Genomic DNA, 24,550 nt, shown 5'->3' with positions numbered 1-24,550 from the left:
ATATATTCCTTAGCCCATAAGACAGTTACTTCTTGGAGAAACCTAACCTGTAAGTTGATTAGAACCAGGGTGAAGGAGAGAGATCATGGGGAGGCTGCTGAGTAGTCTGAGCATCACTGTGGTAATTTGATGCTTGGTAAGAAAAGGAGACTTCTATTTGAGGAAAGGCTATTTTATCTCTGGCTCAAGGCCGATTGTTTTCTTAAGTGTTTACTCAGTACTGTATGCCTAGGGCCCTACCTTTTTTGATAGAACTTTAGTTCTTCTTAGTGTTTTATAAAAGCATAATTTTCTTAAATTAGTTTTCTAAGCCTTAAAAATAGTAAAATATTCATTAAAGAAGAAAAATGTTAAAGTAAGCATTATGATTTTGTTTCTGATTAAAACAAGAAAAGTTTTTAAATTAATTAACTTTGTGTTTCTAGAGACAGGGTCTAATGTAGTCTCAGCTGGCCTCTGCTTCACTGTGTAGCTGAAGTTGGCCTTGAACTCCTGATTCCGTTGCCTCCACCTCTGTGATGCTGAGATTATGGAGAGGCACACTACCTCACCTAGCACAATTGCATTGATTTAGAGACTATGTCCCTTGTGTGTTTTGTAGCCTACTCTTTGTCACAGTCTTTTCCCCTTTTGAAAGATTCCCCTTTTCGGAAAAAGAAAAGAAAATTAAAAAGGCAGTGTAATCATATGTAATCAAATAACAAAAGCTCTCATTTGGATGTTGAAATTACATTTGATGATTTAGAGACATAGAAAAGCCATTCTTCCAGTTCTGACCAGCTGGGTGAAGAAAAACCAAATAAACAAAAGAGAAAATCGAGACTATCATTTGTATGTTTTCTTTCCTTTCTATCTTTTGGCCTGTGGTAGTTAGACTTGTTGGATTTAGGGAATTCTTATCTTTATATTTCTTACTCTTATAAAACCATTTACCTCCAGGTTTAAGATATTCTAAATGAATGCATGAAGGAAAGGTGAGAAAGCAAACATTTGTAAGAAAGACAAGAATCACACATAATGAAGTCAATACACACACACACACACACACACACACACACACCTTTCTCATTTAAGGTTGTGTTGAATATTTACTGTTGGTAGTTTTGAGTATAGAGTGAATAGATCATTTTTTCTATTGATTGCCTTTAAGCTTATATCAACTATAAATAATTGTCTCTTTTCATAACTCCTTTCTAAGAGTTACAGACATGAATATAAAAGGTAGCTTAGTTGATTTTATATGTGTGTGTGTGTGTGTGTGTGTGTGTGTGCGTGTGTGCATGCTTGCATGGGTGCATGCATGTGTGTGTGTGTGTGCATGACTTAGTTTAGTAGCTTGTTGTCTTGTCCCCTTTCTCTACTATGTTCACAGTTTTTTTGGGAGTGCGGAGTATAATCATGCTGTGCCAGTTAAGAAAAATATGTATAGCATGGGAAGCACAGAAACAGCTCAGCTGCCTGCCCTTTAAGCATGAGAATCATGAAAAAGTCAAGAGCAGAACCATGCATCCAATCCAGAGTAGAGGGTGTGGATTGAAGAGGCGTCCTGAAGATTTTTGGACAGCTAATTTAGGCAAGTCAATAAACTCTAATATAGAGAGTGAGAGAGGAAAACACCTGAGGTGCATGCAACTCTCCCACGTAGGCTTGCATACGCCAGGACATGAACATATGAATGTACATCTTACATGTATAGATACATGTACAGCATCACAATGCCTCTTATTATGTAGCTTGCTGAGTACAGATTGGATCAGGCTAAGTCAGAAAGCAGTTGTCTTGTAGCTGATAAGAGACAACAGGATAGATCCTTTGGGGCTGGATTATTGCTCCCTTGCATCTCCATTAAAGTTGGTGAACATCTCTTTAACTAAGGAGCTTCAGACTTCAAGTTCTCTTAAGGAGGCCTGGACTGTTTAATGTATTTGTTAATCTAAGACATTTCTTTATGACCCTTTATATTTCTTTCCTGCCTCCTTACCTACCCATGTCCCTTCTTCAGGGACCACCAACTCTCTTTCTGTCCCTGCAGATGAGCTGGCACACACAGAGCTTGACTAAACTGAATGAATTGATTATACAGGCTGCTCCAGTATTTTTTACTATGTAATTATTTTAGAGTTCAATGATGTTATTTATAGTTATTGCTTAGTTTGGTTTATTGTTCAATGCTGGTTCATTGAATGGATATACCATTAAAGAGATTTTAATAGTTTAGAATTCATCTCTACTTTCACCCTTCAATTATAGTATATTCATTCTTAATTTTGTGGATGAGTAGAAACTTTGCCCTTTTAAGTTTTATAGTTGAGCTGTGTGAATTAAAACAAAAGACAGATTGCCTGATGGAAAAGCCATATATATGTGTGTATGTGCTTTAGTTTATTTGCTTGAAATGTTACTTGCATGGAGGTTACACATAAAAATGAACACCTGAAGTGGTTAGACAATGGGAGTGTGCCTGTGTGTGTCTTTGTGTGTGTGCAGTAAAAATTTTTCTTCTTTTATTGTTATGGGAAAGCCTAAAATCTTTACTAATAACAATAAAGTATATGCATATTATGACAATAAGTGTATGTTATTTAACAACAGGCAATTTTTGCCTCATTTAGGGTAGAAAGAGAGAGGGCAAGGAATATTTTTGTGTTTTCTGGTACTCACTGCCTTCAGATCAAAATAATCCTCATGCCAAAGAAGCATATTTTAGGATAGTGTATTCTCATCCTTGTGTTTTGAGTAAGCATCAGACTTTTTTTGTTTGTTTGTTTCTGTTTGTTTGTTTGTTTTGTCAGGACAGAGTTTCTCTGTGTAATAGTCCTGGCTGGCCTGAAACTCCTTTGTAGACCAGGCTGTCCTTGAACTCACAGAGATTCACCTGTCTTGCCTCCAGAGTGGGATTAAAGGTGTGTTACCACCATCTGCCAATAAGAATAGATGTTTAAGCTATGAAAGTCCAATATTTGTCCTTTCTTCCTTTTCCCAGTATTTGGGATTGGATTTAAGACCTTAGGCATACTGAGCCAGTGTTCCACCATAGAGCCACACCACCCCCATGTGTTTCAGTCTTCTTAAGGATACTCTTGGATGGTCATAGAGTTTCAGTGTCTTTATTAGATGTTACTTGATGTTTCAAGATATGTAATCAATAGTTTAAAAAATACTCCTGGGACTTTAAATACAAAAAAGATCCAAGATACTTAATTTTTAATAAGGTGAATAATTCATAATAAATAAATGAGTAGTTCAACAAAGTGTTTCTTGTGAGGGTCTGAGCATAGCAGATTTCACAAGGAACCCTGTGCTTTTATTTCCAGACTTCATGCCAAAGTCTCTGCATGTGCTCACATATTTTTAAAATCATTTTTGTTAGCATTATCTGCCACTCCATATGAAAAACTAATATAACAAGAATATAAAAGACATTAAGCAGGAAAGGAATAATTTGGTATTGCAACTATACAAATAATAAACATTCTGTAAATGTTCCAATAAAGACCATTGAGTACATCAAGAATCAGAGATGGGATGGACTGCAAACCTATTACATTTCAACCTATTTTATCCAATAGAAAGGACACATACAATCAAAAATGATTGTGTGTGTGTGTGTGTGTGGTGCATGTGCAAATGCAAGTGCCTGTGGGTTCATGAAGAGGCCAGAAGACAGCCTGTCCTCTGGAACTGGAGTGACTGGCAATTATCAGCCAACCGCGGTGGGTTCTGGGAAAAGAAATCTGGTGCTATGTAAAAACAACAGTGCTTTTACCCCCCCAAACCATCTCTTCAGCTCTCAAATACATAAATTTTAAAATTTATAGGAGCCATAATAAAGAAAAATGCAGAAAGAGGTGAAATGTATTTATTTGTTTGTTTATTTTGGAGGTAGGGTTTCTCTGTAGCTTTGGAGGCTCTATAGACCAGTTTGGCCTCAAACTCCCAGAGATCCATATGCCTCTACCTCCAGAGTGCTGGGATTAAAGGCTTGCACCACCACTACCCACTGGACAGAACAGCATTTTATTTAGGACAGTTTCTTCAAAAAGTTATTTAAATATGCAATAAAATATGAACTACAGATGGAGCATTTGTTTTCCTTTTTTCATTAAAACATGTCTCTGAAGTCATTTCTATATTTTAATGTCATTTCTGTATTTTATACACAGAGTATCTCAATTTAGAATTTGCTATATTTCAGAAGCTAAATAGAAAAATTTGCTCCTAGCTACCATATTGGTCAACAAAGCACTTTATAACATTCACCTAAGCCTTGGATGTGCTTGGAAAGTGAGAGAGGCTATTTGTCTCCATCTTGGCCACTTTTAGTGTTTCTGTGTTTGTTTCTACTTTCTAACCATTTAGTTGAAAGTATGAGAGAAAACACAACACATCATTTTAAAATTAAGTGTGCTTTTGAGTGTTAGTAAAATACAGTTAGTGAGTATAGTTGGATAGTAGATGAGTTATTTAAAGAAATATGTCCAAACAAACAAAAAAAGATATTTCCAGAGAGCAAATACTGCTTGCCAAGGTGAACCAGGAGATTCCTAGAGAATCGAATTTGGTAGCTAAGTAATGTGGTTTGTCATGTTAGTGAATCAGTAATTAGGGCTTTGAATTAATGCTAGTTTATCTTGACATACCTAGGGTTTGTGTTCAGGGTCATATTACCATACATTTTAAAATAAGTTTTCCTTGTCTGAACTACTGGGAACCAAGCCAGCAAGGCACACATTGCCACCCTTTGCTGACTTTCCTGGAAGCCCTGGTTACCAAGGACTGAGTGTACTGTGGGATCTAGGCAGAACATTTCCACTCTCAGAGGAGAGCAGGGATCTCTCTAGCAATTGTTGAGTATGGTTCATGAAAAATACTTCTTGTACTTAATCTTCCTCAGTGTGTGCTTACATAATTAAGAAGATCCAAAAGTTAATTGTCATTGATTTAGTGACTAAGATGGAGGGGAAGGATTTGATGAACACATCCTCTTGAGAGCTGTGTGTTCCAGTGTCTCTGTGTGTAATTCTACCCTCAGTTCTTTTTTTCATCTTTGCCTTCTTCATTGGTCTTTATGTTGAGCAGAAGAAGTTTAGAGGCCGCATATTATCTACTTGCTGTCCCTATGTTATTTTGTTTCTTTAAACTTTTTCTTAGATGAATTTACATGTATGTTTATTTTTGCCCTCATGTATGCAAGTGCACCATTTGTGTGTCTGGTTTCCTGTGGAGGTCAGAAAAAGGTGTTGGATCTCCAGGAACTGAAGTTCCACATGGTTTAAAACACTGGGCTGGGAACTAAATGGTTCTCTGCAAAAGCAATGTTTGCTCTTAATCACAGAGCTGTCTCTCCAGCCCCAGGCTATCTTCTTGTGTAATTGGTCATTTTGCACATGTTTGCGCAATGTCTCCTCTAGGTGTCATTCAGCACATTCAGTGTCTACTGTGTGCATCACTCAGCACATTTGTGATGGTTTTGACTGCTGTTGATACATCCGCAACTATATTCTATAATTTGACATTTTCTAGAACCATTTCAAATTCAGTATGTCTGTCTATAAGGAATATATTTCCAGCCATCTAGGAGGCTGTGCCTTTTCTCTTACCTGCTGCTATTCTTTCAGCTAATGGTCTCATAGTATGTCCAGTGTCTCAGCTTAAAAATTAGGAGGGGTAGCCTCCTTTGATGTCACTTACTTTGCCCTCTGCTCCTGGAGTCCATTGAATCCTTTTGAATTGCTCTAATGAATTTGTTTGTCTTTTTTGGTTTATTCTAGCTGTTACCCTGTTCTGGATTCCCGGGAGTTTGTTTTGTTTTGTTGTTGTGGCACCATAGTTTGTTTGTTTGTTTCTTTCTTTCTTTTCTCTCTCTCTCCCTCCCCCCCTCTTTCTTTCTTTATACTATTGCCAGAATTTTTGTTTTTTGTTTTCTTTTCCCATAATGGAAGTTTTACAGTCTCCCATTTCGAAGCCTTCTTCCTTGTGCCTGTGTGTGTTCTGCTTTGCCTGCAGGGCAGTCCCAAGCAGGTCATGGAAGTGCTGCTTTCCTACTAGCTCCTCTCATTACCTCACTTAGCGCTCCAGCCATACTGCCATGTGAACTTTTGCATGCTTTGTGGTTTCTTGCCTTAGCAAGTATCCTTTCCTTCTCCTGGATCCTTTCTTTTCTCTCCATCCTCAAGGTGAGGTTCATGTGTCACATTTGCAGATTCTGTTGATTTCTGATGATGATGTTAGGTGCTTGGCATGTCACACACAATACAGGGGCAGGATATCCATTTAACTGGGCTCAGAAGGTAAACTCATATCCTTATTTTTTGCGATTCTTGTGACAGTGACAGTGACAAGCAAATGAAGTTTTTTTTTTTTTTTTTGTTTTGTTTTTAATACAATTTGGGTATTTGTCTTAAGTTTAAAAAGATTGAAGTTAGTTATGAAAATGTGTAAACACTGGTCACTAAATTGTTCCTGAAGATAAAGGAGATAAAAAATGAACAGATGGAAAAGAAGGAAGTTTAAAGTTGGAAATAGGAGTATTTAAAAATGTACTGTGATGTGCAAGAATTATTCCTTCAGTGAAACTGTTAGAAATAAAGACTCTTGCTTGGCCATGCTGAACAATTCCAGTATCTTATTTTATTTGAAAGTGAAGAGTATGGCTAGAGTGCTTTCCTAGCATGTGCGAGGCCCTGTGTGATGGTAACTTTTGGCTGTCAACGTGACAAGATGTAGAATCACTCATGAGGCAAGCTTCTCAGCACACCTGTGAGCTATCTTCTTGGTTAGGTTAATTACAGTGGGAAGACTCTTCCTAAAAGTAGGTGTGACCATTCTCCCAGTTTAGATCCCACACTGCATCAGATAGAAAAGTGAAAAGAGCACAGATATCCATTGCTCTTTGTTTCCTGGGTTTGGGCATGCTGTGGCTTTTCACTTCATGCTCTGATTTCTTTCACTTCTCTGGCATGATGGAGTGGACACTTGAACTGCAAACCGAAAGAAACTTCTCTCTTGAGTTGTGTTTTAGGGTATTTTCTCATAACAATAAGAAAAGAAAGTTAGATTCTCTGTGTCATATTGGAATGCCAAAAGAAGGGAGAGAGGAGGAGGGGAGGGTGAGATGGGATAAAGTAGTCATTTGAAGGAGAATGAAAGAACACTGGGCTCTGAGCATGTCTTAATAGTTGCTAATTCTTGTGCCTCGTATCTAGGAATATTTCAGTGTTTAATTAATAGTTAACGAAATAATACACTCATTGATTTTGGAGTTAGTAATATGTGTCAATGTCCACATTTCTAGGTTCTAGGTTAATATGTACAATTTTATTTTTGTGGTTGATTTCTATAAAGCAACCAATAACACTATTCTTGAGGTTAATATTGTAATAATAATGTCTGATGCCTCTGTAGTATTTCTGAGCATTCACAGTTTTTTTTTTTTCCAGACTAGATTTTTTTTTTCTTTGAGACTAGATTTGACTTTGATGGAGGAAATGATTTGGTTTCTTTCTAAACATGCATCACCTCAGTTACCAACACTTTGTTGTGCTTACTCTTGGCTCGTGAGTCATGAGTTGTGAAGCAGTTTGTAGGGCTTCCTGTGTCATCTCCCTGCTACTCTGTCTTTCTGAGTCTTTCTACTTCTTCGTTTCATTTATATGCACTTCATTTCACCTACGTTTGCTTTTGTGTATCTTATTGCACATCAAAACTAATCTCTCTCCATTGACTGCTCTGGTTAGTAACACTTTTATGTGTCAGCATTTTGTCTGAAGTTTGGAATTCACAATTTGTCAGGTTAATTCATGGGGTATGAATAAAAAAGTGTTCATGGCTGGGGAGATGAGGCAGTGGATAAAGGACTTGCATATAAGAACGAGGACCCTAGTTGGATCCGTTTGACCCATGTGAAAAATCCAGGAAAGAGTGCAGATCTCCTATAGTCTGAGAACTGGGAGGTATAGGCATACTTGGTTGGCTAGACTAGCTGTGGGTCCATGAACTCTTGAGTTCTGGTAAATACCTTGTATCAATTGAGAAAAAAACAAAACAAAACAAACAAAAAACCCAGCAAATACCTGTCAAGGATAAGAGCCAGTGTCAAAGTCAGTGCTCCAAAAACATGGGTACACATGCACTCTTACACACATGTGATGACACTTACGCACATATCACATCAGCAATCAATACAGATGCAAAAAAAGTTTTCAGTAAATGAGACAGGTATCATAAAACCTTGTACTTTTCTGCGTAGGTAAGAATAGGGTCGTTTTCAATTTTTACTCTAGAAGCAAGTAAAGTAACATTGATTAAACTAAGTACTTATTCTGATAGCTGTTTGTCTTAGTTTCTATTTCTAAGAAGAGACATCATGACCATAGCAACTCTTATAAATGAAAGCATTTATTTGGGGCTGGTTTACAATTCAGGCTTTAGTCTGTAGTTGGTGTGTTTTGTTTGGTTTTTTTATTTTACTCTTTACTTTTTGCTATTTGAGGGGTCCACCACCTAGTTCCCAAATAAATACATATAGGCGTATTCTTCCTTACAAATGCCTGGCCTTAGCTTGGCTTATTTCTAGCCAGCTTTTCTTAAATTATCTAGACTATCTTTTGCCTCTGGGCTTTTATCTTTCTCTATTCTATATTCCCTTCTTTACTTTTTATTCCATGGCTGTGTAGCTGGTTGTCTGACCCCTTATGTCCTCCTCTCCATCTCCTTTTTCTTAATCCTTGAACTTCTCTTCCCAAATTTGTCCTCCTATTTATTCTCCCTGCCTGCCAGCCTTGCCTATCCTTTCTCCTGCCTAGTTATTGGCTGTTCAGCTCTTTAAAATCAGGTGTCTTAGACAGGAAAAGTAATACCTCTTCACAGAGTTAAACAAATATAACATAAAAGAATGCAACATCTTTGCATCATTAAATAAATGTTTCACAACATAAACAAATGTAACATATTTTAAATTAATATTCCACAACCTTAGTCTCTTATTACCATGGCAGGAGGCATGGCAGCATGCAGGCAGACATAGTGTTGGAGGGGTAGCTGAGAGTTCTAGATCTGGATAGGCAGGCAGCTTCTGGCTTGAGCTTATGAGACCTCAAAGCCCATACACTTTCTCCAACAAAGCCACACCTACTGTAACAAGGCCACACCTCCAAATAGTGACATTCTCTATGGACTAAGTATTCAAACACATGAATCTATTGGTGCCATTCCTATTAAGACCACCACACTGTTGGAAACATAAGCATATAGCAATTAATATACAGACATTAAATAGAATACAACTTTTAATCAAAGTAGCTTTGTATGTCTATTGCTCATAGGCATTTTACAAATGTTAGCCATGGCTGACTTTTCCAAGTGGTTAGAACAGCTCAAAGAGGTCAAAACTCAACCTAAGATCTCATAATTAAGAAAGTGAGAGTGTTTGTTCAAGAGGGTTATTTAAAAAGCAACCATGAAACAGGAAATGTAGCTGCCTGAGCTACTTAATCTGAAAACATACAACTATTGCCTGTCCAACATTATTATTATTAGACCTAGAGGTGAGACTTGGTGCAGGGAAATTTCTAGTCTTTGATCTGTGGATTCCTAGGTTAGATGTATATGCTGGCTCTGTTTATAGGCTGTCCGCATTGGGAAACATTGTTTTCATGAGGCTCATTCTTATCTGAAAATGGAAGGATCTAAAAGCATGATGAATGCTCAATGAAAGAGGGACATATGACCAATGCTTCACAAGTAGTTCTATTTTATACAGTAAAAAGAAAGTACAGAGTGTTTTGCTGTCAGGGAGAGTCATTACTACAATAGATTTAATAACAAGGAATACTTAGATACAGTTTTATTTCTATTTTTCAAGACAGGGTTTCTCTTTGTTGCCTTGACTGTCCTGGAACTCTCTAGGTAGATCAAGATGGCTTGGAATTCAGAGATCGCCTTCCTCTGCCTCCTGAGTATTGGGACTAAAGATGTGTGTCACCATACCTGGCAAGATAACAAATGTATTTTAACAGCTGTTAGTGAACAGCTCATTTTGTAAGCCTCAAATAGCCTGACTGTTGCTTTCATTTAGAGATCACGTTTAAACATACATTTCAGATATTTCAGTGGTAAATATGTTTAAGGAAATATTTTATAATAGATTCTGTCTGAGGAACAAGGTTACTTTTCTCAATCAGGAAAATGTGGAATATGGTCACGGCTTTAATCTTTCCTCCATCCTTCCTCCTCTGTTTTCAAATACTTTTGTAGCCAAATCAATTTTAGATAAGCTTTGTGGTTTTATCATGTATAGTCTTCATATGTGATATTCTATCATCTTGAGGCTCATAATGACTGCTACAGTAAAACCTCAGGTACCTAGCTTTAAAATCTGGTCTTAGCAGGCATAGAGAGATCTTACTATTCTGAAATAATAATTGTGAAAGGAAATGTTGCTATATAGCAACTGAGTTTGAGGGTTTTGAAGTGCTCCTTGGAAACCATTGTGAAGAATAGGCTTGGAAAGTGAGGGTCTACCTGCTGCCCCCACCGCTCCACTTTTTCATAGTCCCTGCATGGCCTTGCTCTGAGCTGACCTGGAACTCAACCAACAGGGCTCACAAGCCATTAGTCACCACAATCATAGTACAGGAGAGAAAACAGCCGCATTCACTACTGCTCTAATGTGCTTTTTTCTTACCAGACAACTTCTGATCAGAAATTTGAGCCTGCCTTTTCTTGAGTTACTTGCAAACTTTCTCTTTACTTTTGTCCAGATTCAGGAAAGGGAAATCATGAAAGCCACAAACTGAATTTAGAAGCACTGATTGATGAGGAAGGATAAAAATACCTAATTACGTGCAGTGTTTTTTAGCTCAGGGTAACTACGTAGGCGATATGATAGACGACACTCTTGATGATTTCTGTAGAAAAGATTCAGTAACTGGAGAAACATTTTGGAAAGATAACGGGCAATGTTTGAAATCGAGTTACTCTCAAGAGCTAGAAGGAAAACCCTAGAAAATGTCCGTGGAGAATTTTTTAAACTTGAAGTAGTAGTTGGACAGAGACTTGCCTTCCCCCTCCACTACCAATTTCCTAGTTCCATAGTGTTTTTTCAGGGAAGGAAAGTTTGTCTCTATTCACTACCTTTTAGGATGCCACTGAGAAATCCCTCAGAGCTGACAAAGCCACATATTGTCTTGCCTCAGGATTGGTACTTCCATCTCGTTAACTCAATTCTATCATTGAGTAGGCAGCTCAGGAATGACAGACATCTTCAGTACCACCCCTTGTCCTGTAGCTACAAACTATTGTAGAGCAACTGCCAGCTATGCTTTTGTGCCCATGGGGATGTGCAAGGCTCCATGCCTTTTATAAGCACCAAGGACACAGTGTGCCCAGGCTCACTGGGGAATTAATTGCCTCATTCCAGGCAGGCAAAAGGGCAAACAGCAGGAGCCAGAAGTAACTTCTCTAGGGAAATCATTTCCAGTATAGGAATTACACCTGAGAATTCTGTGCCACAGAGTTTATCTTCCTGTGTGTCTGAGGTCACCCACGCAAACAGAGTGGCAGAAGCGTTTTGTGGGCTCCTGGCTGCATCTGCAATCTTGTAGTGACACATTTATCTGCCTGAGCCACTCTTGGAAGAATCCCTGTGCCTCATTCTATCCAAGAAATATATTTGGCATCTGATATTTTAGCCCTTTACACTGAAAATATGGTGGGGAACCAGGGCAAAAGGCCCAACAACCCAAATTCCTTTGAGTTTCACTAGGGAGTGAGAGAACAGAAGAGAGTAAATCTTCATTCTTAGAAGTATCACTTTCTGAGTTAGTATGCTGATGGGAGTTGACTTGAGAGCAGGATCCAGTTATAAAAGGGGCATGGGTAGAAAATATGTGAGATGAATGCCAAAGGTATCAGTAGCTTGATAGTTGAATGTTAGCAATGGCTGTAAAAACTCAGAAACTATTGATTTGTGTGGACCAAACCCAGTGAGTACATACTGTGTCATCTGTATGTTTTTTGAGTCTTCTTCCCAACTCTAGAATTGAGATCATAGTAGAGTATAAGCTGGGAATAAGAGAATTTAAAAACACTACAAATTATAATTTAAATTTGTAACTCATGAAGTAGATAGAAGTCTTTACAAAAACAGTATTTTTATGCATTGGGGTATTTGTAATTCGGGAAGGAAATTTATGTGTTTTTGAAAGGATGAGCATATCTCTCATCCAGGCAACCTTCTAAAAAAAATGAATGTAGACATACATGTAGACCAAACACCCACACACTTAAAATACAAATAAAGGGCAATTTTGAAAATTAAAGCAAAGTTAATGAATATTTGTTAGTTTGAATGCATTTGTTATATAATATATCCATAACTAATGAAATATTTAAACTTTTATTTCCAAATATTTTTTTTCTTTTAGGTGGCATCTTTGTCCCTCTAAAAATGGGGAAGTCTTAAGAAAAGGAAGGAGGACAATAATAGTAGGAAATTTATAAGAAATGGAATTAAATGATATTATTTATATTCAGACATCTTTAAGGCATGTGGATTCTCAGTTAAAGCAATAGTTTCCCTCTATGAGCTTGTTTATGTAGCTGCTATATTAATACAGTTTCCTATGGTAATATATGTCATAATATATTATAATGCTTTGCCATTTGAATATATGTGAAAAATAACAAATCTCTTTTAATTGAAGTGGAATTATGTTTGGGTTCCCCATCGCTTCCCTGAATGAGACTTTTAAATGTTTGTGTTGCATGTACATCCAGAGGTAAGCAGCAGGAGGGCCCAGCCTGCTGTAGATGCTGGGAACCTGCAAAGGTGGTCTTGGATGGCATAAGAGCAGACTGGGTGGGGTATGGAGAGCATGCCAGTAGGCTGCATTCCTCCATGGTCTCAGTTTCAGCTCCTGCCCTGAGTTCCTTTCATGAAGGACTGTAACCCACAAGATGAAATAAACCTCCTCTCCAAGTCACAGTGTTTTCACAGCAAATAGAAAGCAAACTGAAATACCAGAACAGAACAGTTTCACTCCCTAGATGCATGAGACCTACATCATGCGAATGGTTTGCTATTTGAAGCTCAGAATTTTTACTGTAGACATTCTGTGCCTGCATGCTTCCAGAACAGCTTGTCAGAAAGCAAAACAGCCAGTTAATGCTTGTTGCTCAGTAAACCCAAATATTCAGTTTATTTTTTATTCCCTGAAAAATAAAAGTAAAAAAACAAAACAAAACAAAACACAAACCCCAAAAAACATGTTATCAACCCATTGTTGGGGAATCATACGGCTACAGGCAATGTCTTATAAAACTAAGTCAGGATCTGTGAACTGTCATAATCATAGAAAGTTACAGAAAGCACAGAAGCCTAAAATTATAAAATAGTGTTTTAGTGTTATTATTCCTAAGCGAACTCAAAGATAATAGGGTTATCAATTAAAAGCTAAGTTAAATTTGAATTTTGGATATACACCTAATTGGAATGTAGCATAAATATCTCTGAAGTATTCCAAGAGATATACACTTAAATAGTATTCATTTTCCTATAATTCAAATATAAGTAGGCATTGTGTTTGTATTTGTTCAAGGTGATTGTGCTCAGTTAAGATGCAAAGATAAAGAGTGTGATGCTCAGTGGTTCTTCTCCCCTCTGGTTGACTATGTGTCACTGTGAGCATTTGTAGAAAAACCATGGAAGTAGTTTTTTATAAATATGCACTTTTATGCTTCTTGGAAGTATGTCTGTATTTATCTCCACCTATAATACATTTTATATTTCTTTTATGTTTTAAATAGATAGTAACAACATAATACACCATCTTATACATTCTCTTTTGAAAAATCTGTACCTTTACCATGTAATTTTAGTTTCAGGATGATATGGAAAACAGGGGGTAGAAACTGAGTTCAGTAGCACATACTTACCCTTAGTAGGCTGAGGGAAGAGGATTAAGAGCTTGAGGACTACATAATGAAATTGCCGTCAGCCCATGCAACATGGTAAGAACCTCTCTAAACAAATAGGGGCAATATGCTAGATTGTGGGTGGGCTTGGAAGCGAGGCAGAGATTTCAAGTACAACTTTCCCCCACTTAAGGGCTCTGTGATTTTTGCAAAAACATCACATCTTTCTTGCCTGGAAGATGGAGAACAGTATGTGGGGAACCAAAGGCTACTATTGTGAGCAACAAGATAGTCAGCATCCTCCCCAATACCATTGAGCAATGGTTGGTGTGTCCTGTTCTTCCTAGTGCATGGCTACTGAAACAGATTTTAGGTCCATTTATAAACAGATGGTAATACGACTACAAGTTGAACACATGGATGGTTGGTTGCAAGTGGGGAGCCGCTAATTCTGTGCTGGGAGATTTAGTCCTAGCACTTGAAATGCAACAGCCATGTTTTGGACATTAGTATAGATTTACTGTTTCTTGAGGAATTTTCTTAAAATACTGCATTTTAAAAGTGATTGTTTAAAATATATGTGATGAACATTATCTTTCTTTGGCAGGACTTACCCATAAATTCTAAAGCTACATAGTTCTGATTTGTTCAGATTGTGCTGGTAACTGGCTGTGTTGAATGCATATAACAGTCTATTTAATTTTATACTTTATTTACACTGAGTTTAGTTTTCTTCATTGGTTTAATCATGTATAGAGTACTGGTTAGTCTTTTTGGTTTTGCTTTTTAATCAGCTTGACATAAACTAGGGTCAAGTAGGAAGTGGAGGAACCTTTTCTTGTTTAGTGATTGATATGCGAGGGTACAGCTCACCGTGGGCTGTGCATAAGAAAGCAAACTGAGCCAGCCTTAAGAGCAAGAACATTCTTCTATGGCCTCTCCTTCAGTTTCTGTCTCCAGATTCCTGCTTGAGTTTCTGCTCTGACTTCCTTTAGTTATAGATGTGTTGGGGAAATGTAAACCAAACAAACCTGCTCTCCTCAAGTTGGTTATGGTCAGTGTTTTATCATAGCATCAAAGAGCAAAGTAGGAGATCAGGGAATGGTTTGCATGACAATTTTATAATTGAAAAGGAGGAAAAGAATGGCAAGGTGAATTTTTCTCCTGTTGAGAGACAGCATCTTGAAGTAGTTAAACTGTATACTCTTGAGCCAAGCTGTGTATTCAAATCTTGGCTTCATAATGGTGATGCCACATGCGACACAGGACTTACCCTGTGTCTGCTTCCTCTTGTGTAAGTGAGTGGACTGTGAGGATTAAGAGTATAATTGAATAATGTGCTGTGAATGGGGCCCATATTGGGGGTTTTCTGCTTGGCCATGTCATCACAGTTACAATGATAATGACCTGTAAAATGGGAAGGATGGTTGACAGGTGAGTAGTTGAATTAGTGTCAGTAGTTCAAGGGGGTAGATTTGATTTTTTTATACCCCCAAAGTTCTGTTTTTACAAGTTTATTTATAATTGGAAATGAATTTTTGGGATAGGGTGTAGGGCATAGAAAAGAACAACTTAAAAAAAAAGTTCTTGTCCTGTCACAGTTGTTGATATGGAAATCCCATGGAAACCTCTGAAAGGAGTAGGGAAAGGAAAGCTGTGGAACTGCTTTCTGTTTCTTTTAAATCTCTGAAATCCGCAGGAGTAATGCTCTTATCTGGAAACTACTGTTTGTGATTTGCTGCTGAGCGGTCTTCCTTTTTAACCCTCCTGGTAAGTGCTTTTTTGGAGGGGGAATATGCCATTCTGTTTCTCAGTTACTGGCTTGTAGCTGAATGTGGGCAATAGTGTTTTCCTCAGGTGGGATCTGCTCTGCAGATTCTTCATAAGCCTGCTAGCCTCCGAGCAAATCCTCAATGCTACCCATCTTTCTGAGTTTTGTTAGGGGACGAGTGTTGTCCAAGATTTCATTCAGTATACCAGTAACATTTTTTTCTCTCAAAAACTTTTTTTCTTATTCCTTATTTCTAAATGCACTCATGTTCAGAATGGATAAATAAATTAACAAGGGAAGTTACTTTTATTTATATTATATAAAACTTTTTATAGAGTATTTTTTGATCATGTTTTTCCTCCTTTAGCTCTGCAAGCAAACATACCTAGTCACACACAAAATCCACAAAACAAAAATCACAGTAACTAACCAAAGACCAATAAGACAAAAAAAAAAAAAAAAAAAAAAAAAAAAAATGTCAAAATAGCAAAAATTACAAAAAACCTGTGAAGTTAATTTTGTGTTGGCCAGCTATTCCTGGCTAATTTGCCTACCCTGAATTGCAGTTCACATGCTCAGTGAAACTCCACTGAAGAAAACAGATTTTTTTTTCTTTGCCATCAGCCATCAGTTACAAGTAGCTTCTTGGTTAGGAATGGGACCCTGTATCCACTTCCCTCTTTGAGTTCTGTGAGCTCATCCAGCATGAACCTGTGCATCCCTTGTATATGCTGCTACTGTCTTTGTGAATTCTTGCGTGCATTAGTCCTGTTGTGTTTGGAGGACACTGTCTCCTTGGAGTCATCGAATCCCTTTGGCTCTCACAGTCTTTCTGTCTCCTCTTCTGCAAAGAACCCTGGGCCTTGAGTGAACAGGGCTTTGATGAAAACTTCCAATTTAATACTCAGTGTTCCAAAGTCCTATACTCTCTGGACACTGTCCAGCTGTGGGTCTCTGTGTTATTTACTGTCCACTGAAGAAGTTTCTCTGAGGAACAGTAGTTTTTGAAGGGCTGGTTGCTCAGAATGCACAGACCTCTGCATTTGCTCTCCATCAGCACAGAAATCAATCAATCAAGGGGTTTGGTTTTTTTTGAAATGGTATCTAATAATGTCCTATTTTATGAAGGGCAATTCAATTATTTGTGGTTTATTTGTAAGATCTTCCTGTAGCATTTGTAAATTAAAACTTGCCATGTTATCCTTTTCATTTTGTGTTAGACTACACAATAAAGGACTTGTTTTCTGGGCAGTCAAGGATTAGATGCTAGGCCCATTGTTTAAGGCCATGTAGCTGTTTTGATTTCAATTCTAGGTCTGAGCCAGGGCCTTCCTTTAATACTTGGGAACTGTTTCAAAGAAGCACTAGCCTCCGTGATATCTCCCTATGTGGAATGGAGCTGGTATTGTCAGTGCCTTCCAAATTGGGAACAGAAAGTAAACACTGCCTTTGGTTATTGCCCAGAGCAAATGGCAGCCATTGCAGGCATTGGTGTTCAATGCAATTGTTTGACAACTTCATGTACCACCTAGTTTTCCAAGTGTAGTTTCCTGTAAAGAGGTGGTTGGGGCCAACTGGTGATTTTTGGAGTTATGGCCTGTTTTTTCAAGACAAAGAATGGAGAAGAACTTTTTTCTTTATTTTCATATATATTGTGATATTTTACATTTTTAGTAGCATGTGCTCTGTTTCATTATGGCATTTGCGTACATATGCCATTATACCGTGTAATGTTGTTTGGTCAGTAACACTTGTAATTTTTTCTTTGGGCCTGTAAGAACTTGTTCTGCATTTTCAAATGAGGAAGAATAATAATACAGACTCTTTGGCTCCAAGGCAGTGAAGGGGTTGAGTTATAGAGGTAGTTGTGAAGAATAGCTAGGGGATGAGGGTTGGACATAGTCAATGACAATGGCTTTGCAAGTTTGGGTCCACTATTTCAAAGAGCTTAGTGAAGGGAGTGTTAGCAGAAAACTAGTTTGAATTGAAACAGTTGATAATGTTTGGGGTTGGGTGTTTTATTTGTTTTTGTTTTTGTGGGGAGAACATTCTAGTCAGGGAGCTATTTTGAATACCTTTGAAGTTGTAACACTGTGAATTTTTTTCAAAGTTAAGTTTATAATCCCCAGTCTAATTTATTGTCCTGAGGAGATTTATGTACTGTGGTTGTATCATAGTATATTTTCAGTTGTCTTCCCAGTTAGGGCTAGGGGCATCTGGAGAAAGATAACAGCTTTCACAGTGTTGGTCACTGAATTTCTTCTGTGCACACAGGTCACTCTTGTGTTCTGTGGCATGAGGGTCTTGCTGTTAATTCAAGGTGTGGTAGTCTATTTTAAGAGGTTTCTCAGGAAAGGCTTTGGACACTTTGCCATCTTGTTTAGAACAGAACTTTTTCCTTATTACAACAGTTATAAAAGTTTTGAAATGACTTTTTAATTAATAAAATTTATTTATTCTATGTTTTTCCCATTCATTCCCCATCCCTTCACATCTGCCCCTTCACCCTTTCCCCCCTTTCCCAAATAAAACACGATTCAAGATTAAAAATGAAGAAAAGGGAGGGAAGGAATTAAAATCTTGTGGAAGCTGCACTGCGACCCAACTCACACCATACCCCTTGGTCCATACATCTCTACCTGCAAGTGTTCATTGCCAAGAATCATTGGTCTGGTTTGAGGCCCCTGGTCTTTACTACAAGGTCAATGTTGGGCCCTCATTAGGATTTTTCCTAGACATCCCACTGGTGCCCTGTGCTGTGGAGATCGTGTAGCTTTGGGTCTATGGGTCAGATTTCTTCATGTGCTCCAGCAGATCATAGATGGGGTGGATTTTGGGGCAGGCCAAGTCATAACCCTAGGTCTGGGCCTGGACAGCTTCAGGGTTGGTTCACCAGAAGGGAAATGGGGACAGTTATCTCATGCTCAAGGTTTCAGAAGTGGCCCACCCACACCTCCACTAACAGGGTTGGATCTGTTGTGTGCTGCTGGTGGGGATAACAAATAGCTCTCTTGCTTTTATGACCCAGGGTCAACTCTCTCACCTGCTCCAGGCGTTGATGGGAGGGGGGCAGGACTCTCCCCCTACCCATAATGCCACAAGACAGATGAGAAAAGGGGGCAGCTATCCCATGCACACAACTTTGAGGCTGGCTCACCCCATCTGAGCTAGTGGGGTTGGCTCTGTTGCGATGCCTTGGTAAGGTGCGGGGACTGCTCTGCAGAGATTGCAGTTCTTAGGTTAAAATGACTTCTACGCTGCATACAAAGAAAACTGTTGAACTTAAGTCAATATAATTTTAATTAAAGAATTATAAAAGTACTGAACACTTTTTAGTCTTTAACTTTTATTGAAATATAACGACTTCATTTAATTTCTTCTCAGAGTTTCATTTTAGTTGGTGTTTTGAGTCATTACAGAGAACACTGAACTCTGAAAAAGATGCTGGAGACCATAGGTAAGACTTCCTCTTTTCTTCCTGTTTTTATCAGAATTGAACATACTTCCACTGCTCTTTTAGCATGTTGTGTTCTACATAGCTATAGGAACTTATTTTAAATTTTTTTATCCAGTAGCATTGAACCAGGTAATGGATTTCTGTTTGCAAAAATGGTTATAAAGAACAAATCATAATAAAAAGTAAACATATGAGATAGTCTATAAATTATGAGTTTTAATAAGCTTAATCTTGTTTTAATAAGCTCTGTCTTGTTTTGTGAACACAGTCATGGCTTTTGGGTACCACAAGAAAGCATAACAGTTAGTCAGCTTACTTGTTAGTGCAATAGGTGCTCCTGGGTGCTTGGTTCCACATGCTAGGACCATAGTCATCTCTCAATTCCATTTAAAATAGTTTAGCTTTTGCATGACAGATTTCATCAACTGAGAGATCCGGATTTCTGTTGATTGTGTATCACTCTTTTTCCCACACTGCAGTGTAGTTTTAGAAACAATTGATGAGGGAAAGCTTGTAAGGTGTGGCACACAGATCACTCTTGGGAGACTGGATACACAGTTCACTCTGGCACTAAGATGATGTCTCCACAGTTGCCAGTTTTGAGGGATTGGGACAGTAAAGGGAAAAAGAGCTGTTTGTGACATTGGGCTTTTGATTCTGTTCCTACTCTGATAATAAAATTGTGTGGATATATTTTCCATGCCATGTTCCACATTGAAATCATAGGATATAAAAACTGTTGGAATGCATAGGCAAGATCCTTATAATCCAAGAGAAGGAAGGGGAAAGTATGGCTTCCATTAAACCACTGTTTTCTAGATTTCTAGTTATTAAGCAGTATACCTTTTCAGAATTGATGTAAACATGAATAATAGATGTGTGTTCTCAGTTACCATGGGACATAGGACACAGAACCAACATTTTCATGTGTATTTTTTATCATTCTTTGCTTAGAATTTCTGAAGAAATAGTGTTGTTTATCCCAGCTTGTTTGTGTATATGTACTCATTATTGATAGGATTTTGTATTTAGTTACCCGGGATCTGTGGAATGCTAGATGTGGTGCTATAAGCACTGTTTCTGATGATCCCTCTTTTCTGGTTACATGATTGACAATAGGTGCACATGCTGGGTTATGCCATACTAGGATAATCTCCACTTCAGAAAACAATTTGACTTAAAAAAAGAACCTGTATTGTATAATTCAGGAATATATTAAAATTCATTGGTGGAAGTGTGTATGTAACTGGGTGGGACTGAAGATGTTCACTTCCATAACATATCAAATTTGCAATATGTTTAATAGTGATTTGAATTAGTTGAGAGCATTTGTAAATATGCTATTTAATTTTAGGATATTACATCCCAAGGGTTGAAATAGCACTTTTGAAATTTCTATTATTTATTATTCCTAAGTTATTAAGTATAGAATACATTAAATTCTAATATATGAAATTATGATATTTTGGATGTGATTCATCAGTGGTATTCACATCCACTTAATGGGTTAGTTATTCTTTTTTATGTATAAATGTAATATCATGTTTATTTTTTAAAAAGAAGAGATTGGATTTTTAAGGCCATGCAAGGCTTTATGTGATTTTCACAAGAGCTGAAACATCTGGCACTGAGTTCAGTTATACATCATTTGCATCAGTGTCTATGACTTTACAACTGTTTGCCTATATACTTTGTTCCTGCTTAAACGGATTTCATTATAAGAGACTTATAGGTTTACAGTGAGAGGCTGTAGTCTACCTTTAGGTTCGAAATCTAATATGAAGCAGCTGGATTGCTTTGAAGCATATGTAAATATGCTATTTAATTTTGAGGAAAATATTTAAACCTTAAAAGAGTGCCTTGTACTTTTGTATAGTTAGGGATTCAGTTAAACTGTTGAGGAAGCTGTGCACTTAGGGAGAATTGTTTTAGGATTTCTAATGGTGCAGAGTCTTCGTGGATTTGGCAAGTCTTTTGACTGATGCTTCTCTTTGGAATAGACAAAAACAGAGCCCTGCAGGCAGCAGAGCGCTTGCAAAACAAGCTAAAGGAACGTGGGGATGTTGCAAATGAAGACAAACTGAGCCTCCTCAAGTCTGTCCTGCAGAGCCCACTCTTCAGTCAGATTCTAAACCTTCAGACTTCTCTACAGCAGCTGAAAGACCAGGTAGGATGTCATCACCCAAGGTGGCCTCCATGGAGTCCTAAAAATCTTGTGAAAAAGGCTTATGCTTTTCCAAAGGCTGCCTTTTGTGTGCTAATGGAGTCATTTAAACCACTAACAGACTTTGAGCCTTCACTGTGGCTTTTCCCTGCTAGTTATTTTTGTACCCGTTGTTGTTGTGGATGATGTGACATTATGTTGAAAGCTCATGTGGATGCTTAGACACGAGCTCCCACAGGAGGAAGGCTGGTGAAAATGTTTGGGTTGGGTGGCTGCAGACTTGGTTTTCATCATCACTAAGCCCTGTTGTTCATGTGATCTTGCTCATTCACATTCAGACATCCAGTACAGATACAGGATTTCAGGGTAGCATGAATTTGTAAGTTTAATCATGTGTGTGAGCAAGGGAAGTCACCTCTATTTTGACAGTAAAAGGATAATTACATTGTCATCAGTTAAAGGAGCTGCAATTCTCACTTCTTAAGAGTGTGCAAGTAGCACTTGCTTTCATGACAGCATCAGATGGTGATAAACATTGGGACTTCTAAATGTAACACCATGTTTTATTCCCTGTAAAAATTATGAACATTAAAATGTTTGAACATTTATATTAAAACTGAAAGCATATCACACGACAGGATGAAAACCAAAGTAAGTTCTTTGAACTTACTTAATTTAATCACCATTTCACAGGTTTTAAAAAATATTTTTAAAACAGTTCTTATCCTCTTAGTGTTTGAAGTCAGTTTAATTATGTTGTCATGTTTTTAGTATTAATTTAATGGTTATGGATGACTTGCTAGCAAGTATTCTGCCTTAAAAGGATAAAAATGAAACTTAAAAACTAGTTTCGTAATTCAGTAAGGAATAATTCTAATGAGATGGATGTTCCAGATACCAACAGATGGACAGTAGAGGAACAGGCTCAGTGCTTGCAACCTCACCCAGATTCCGATATGCTCTTGGAACTCCCAAGAAATTAAAGGAATCTTCAGAAAAAATTTTCTAATGGGCCAAGGAGATAGCTCAGTCGACAGAGTTCCCCCATTCCCAGAATGCTTTATTAACAGGCAAACAAATGAAAACAGACAAGCTGGGCGTGGCAATGCTGAGGAAAAAGAAACAAAGGTTACTACATGCCTATACACCTGCAGGTGGCATTATGTAGACACACATACACCCTCACAAACTATTTCCTGTTGTAAGTTTCAGCCTAATTATTTAAAAAGTCATGGTTGTAAATTTAAAAAGAAGTTTTTGTTGGATGTATGTGTTTTTCCTCCTGATAAGCTATTGGATATATTGATGGATTAGCAAGCTTTTAGAGAAATTAGTATCTAGGATATAAGCATGAATATGGTATAGGAAATTATCTGGGTTTATTTTTTCTTTTCCAGAGTGTAAGGAAATTGAGCAGAGGTCTCCTTAGTGTGCTGTGTGAACACATAGTTGTAATGAGAGGAAAGTTAAGTCATATTCTGAGTATTAAAATGCATAAGTAGTCAAGCAAAAGTAGCTGGATCTTTGTGTACTAGCTAGCCTTCTGCAGAGAAGGGGGTTGTGTTCACTGTGTCTGATGAAGGGACACCAATTGCCTGTAGGTTGCACTGATTCTGCTGTTTCTAAGTGGAAATAAGATATAGCTCTAAGGCTATGTGGGCCTTCTTGATTCACATAAAACCTTCTGGGAAACCTATTGAGTATTGTAGCGAGTTTCACTTTCTGTGACCAAGTATAGCCTACTGTGGCTTTTATTACTTAAATAGGAATGCCTGATACTATAGAAGATACTGAGACAGAAATTGTTCCATGAGGATGTAAGATTTATTTAAGACAAATGGACAGATGACAGTGTGGCCAGAGCTCTGAGAAGAGCTCAGGTCCCAAGTACCAGACATAGATAGCATGATTGGGGACTCTGAATAGAGGAAATCAGGATACACATGGGTCTTCTTACACATTTATAAGGATGAGGGATGTTTCATAGTTCAAGTCTGCAGCTAGGCTATTGAATTTCCAGGCAGGAGGCAGCATAAGGGATAGGAGCAGGGTGTGTGCCCAACAATACCTCTTTTGATACAAACCTACTTCTTAGGTGGGAAGCTCCTGGCACCAGGATGTCTAACTTACTGTGAGTTCACAGTAAGTTAGACTTCTCAGTAGTAGGTTGGCATCTGTGAAAGGCAGGAGCTGCAGCAGAATATTGTGTCCTGAGCAGCCATTAGAATCTGCATTACATTTTTACAATATATTTTCAAGATAAGTTGTGAGGCCCTTGAACTCTGCTGCCATGTCTTAGATATATTTGAACTTTTGTCTCCTTGGCCATTTGTCATGTAGAAGTAGAAGAAGAGGGAAATGGGTAGCTGTGCCCTCTTTGTCACAAAGGCCCAAGAAGATAAGTGATACATTTACAAGGCAGAGCTATAAGAAGATGTTGGTTTTTTTAATGGCCTTTGGTATCTGAAGCTTGGTTGAGACATTTTATTTCTGTGTTTTTTTTGTTTTTTTTTTTTCAAGGATAGACTTGATGCTTATGCATTTCTCAAAGGTTGGTAACTTTTTCCACTTTTTCCAGGACTTTGGAACTTTTTATTTGCACATGTATTCTGTGAAATTTCTCCTCTCTACTATAGGTGGATGCCATTCTTTACCAGCTCCTCTTGCTCAGCAGATTTTTTTTATTTTTTATTTTTGTATGAATCTAGTGTCATTTCAGCAATTGTATTGTTTCTATTTTAAATTTTAATATAAATTTCTAGACCATCATGTTAGATTTAAAAATTCTAATTTGTGAATGTTTACAATTTGATAATTAATATAAATAATAAGATTTTTTCTCATGCTTTTAATCCAGTACCCATAGAAATTACGCATTGCTAATTTGTTGCTGTATACCTATATTATGTTGTTAACGTACAATTTTATATGCACAGCAGGTGAAAAATTTTTCTTCCATCTCTCTTTTTACTATAGCCAGCACCCCCCATGCCTAATATCATTCTCTGTCTTTTAAAGAAGCAGAGGAAGTGAATAATTGAAAAGCTCGAGGTGTATATTGCACAATGAAGAACATGATCATATTGTTGCATTAATGACAGATGCTGACATGCCATGTTGAATTAAACCTGCAATTTTTCCCCCTCCAATCCTTCTCATTACTTCTATTCAATGATGTTTAATTTTTCCAATTTGCTTCTACAGTACTAAGATTGCCCTTAGAAATCAAACTGTTTCCCTTTGG

General features: G+C 37.6%; 1 protein-coding gene across 1 annotated transcript in view; it reads left to right on the top strand.

Annotated features, from left to right (window-relative positions):
- The window catches only part of Mpdz (multiple PDZ domain crumbs cell polarity complex component), a 144,939-nt gene that overhangs the window by 3,199 nt on the left and 117,190 nt on the right, over positions 1–24,550 (top strand). The window contains exons 2-3 of the mRNA XM_051188103.1: positions 19,070–19,142; positions 21,143–21,309. Coding sequence (XP_051044060.1) covers positions 19,127–19,142; positions 21,143–21,309 — 183 coding nt within the window. The 5' untranslated portion in view covers positions 19,070–19,126. The remainder of the gene's footprint in view (positions 1–19,069; positions 19,143–21,142; positions 21,310–24,550) is intronic.

Source organism: Phodopus roborovskii, unplaced genomic scaffold (assembly GCF_943737965.1).
Source record: "Phodopus roborovskii unplaced genomic scaffold, PHOROB, whole genome shotgun sequence".
NCBI lineage: Eukaryota > Metazoa > Chordata > Mammalia > Rodentia > Cricetidae > Phodopus > Phodopus roborovskii.
Note: the sequence above shows the minus strand (reverse complement) of the source record. Positions and strands in the feature narration are given on the sequence as shown.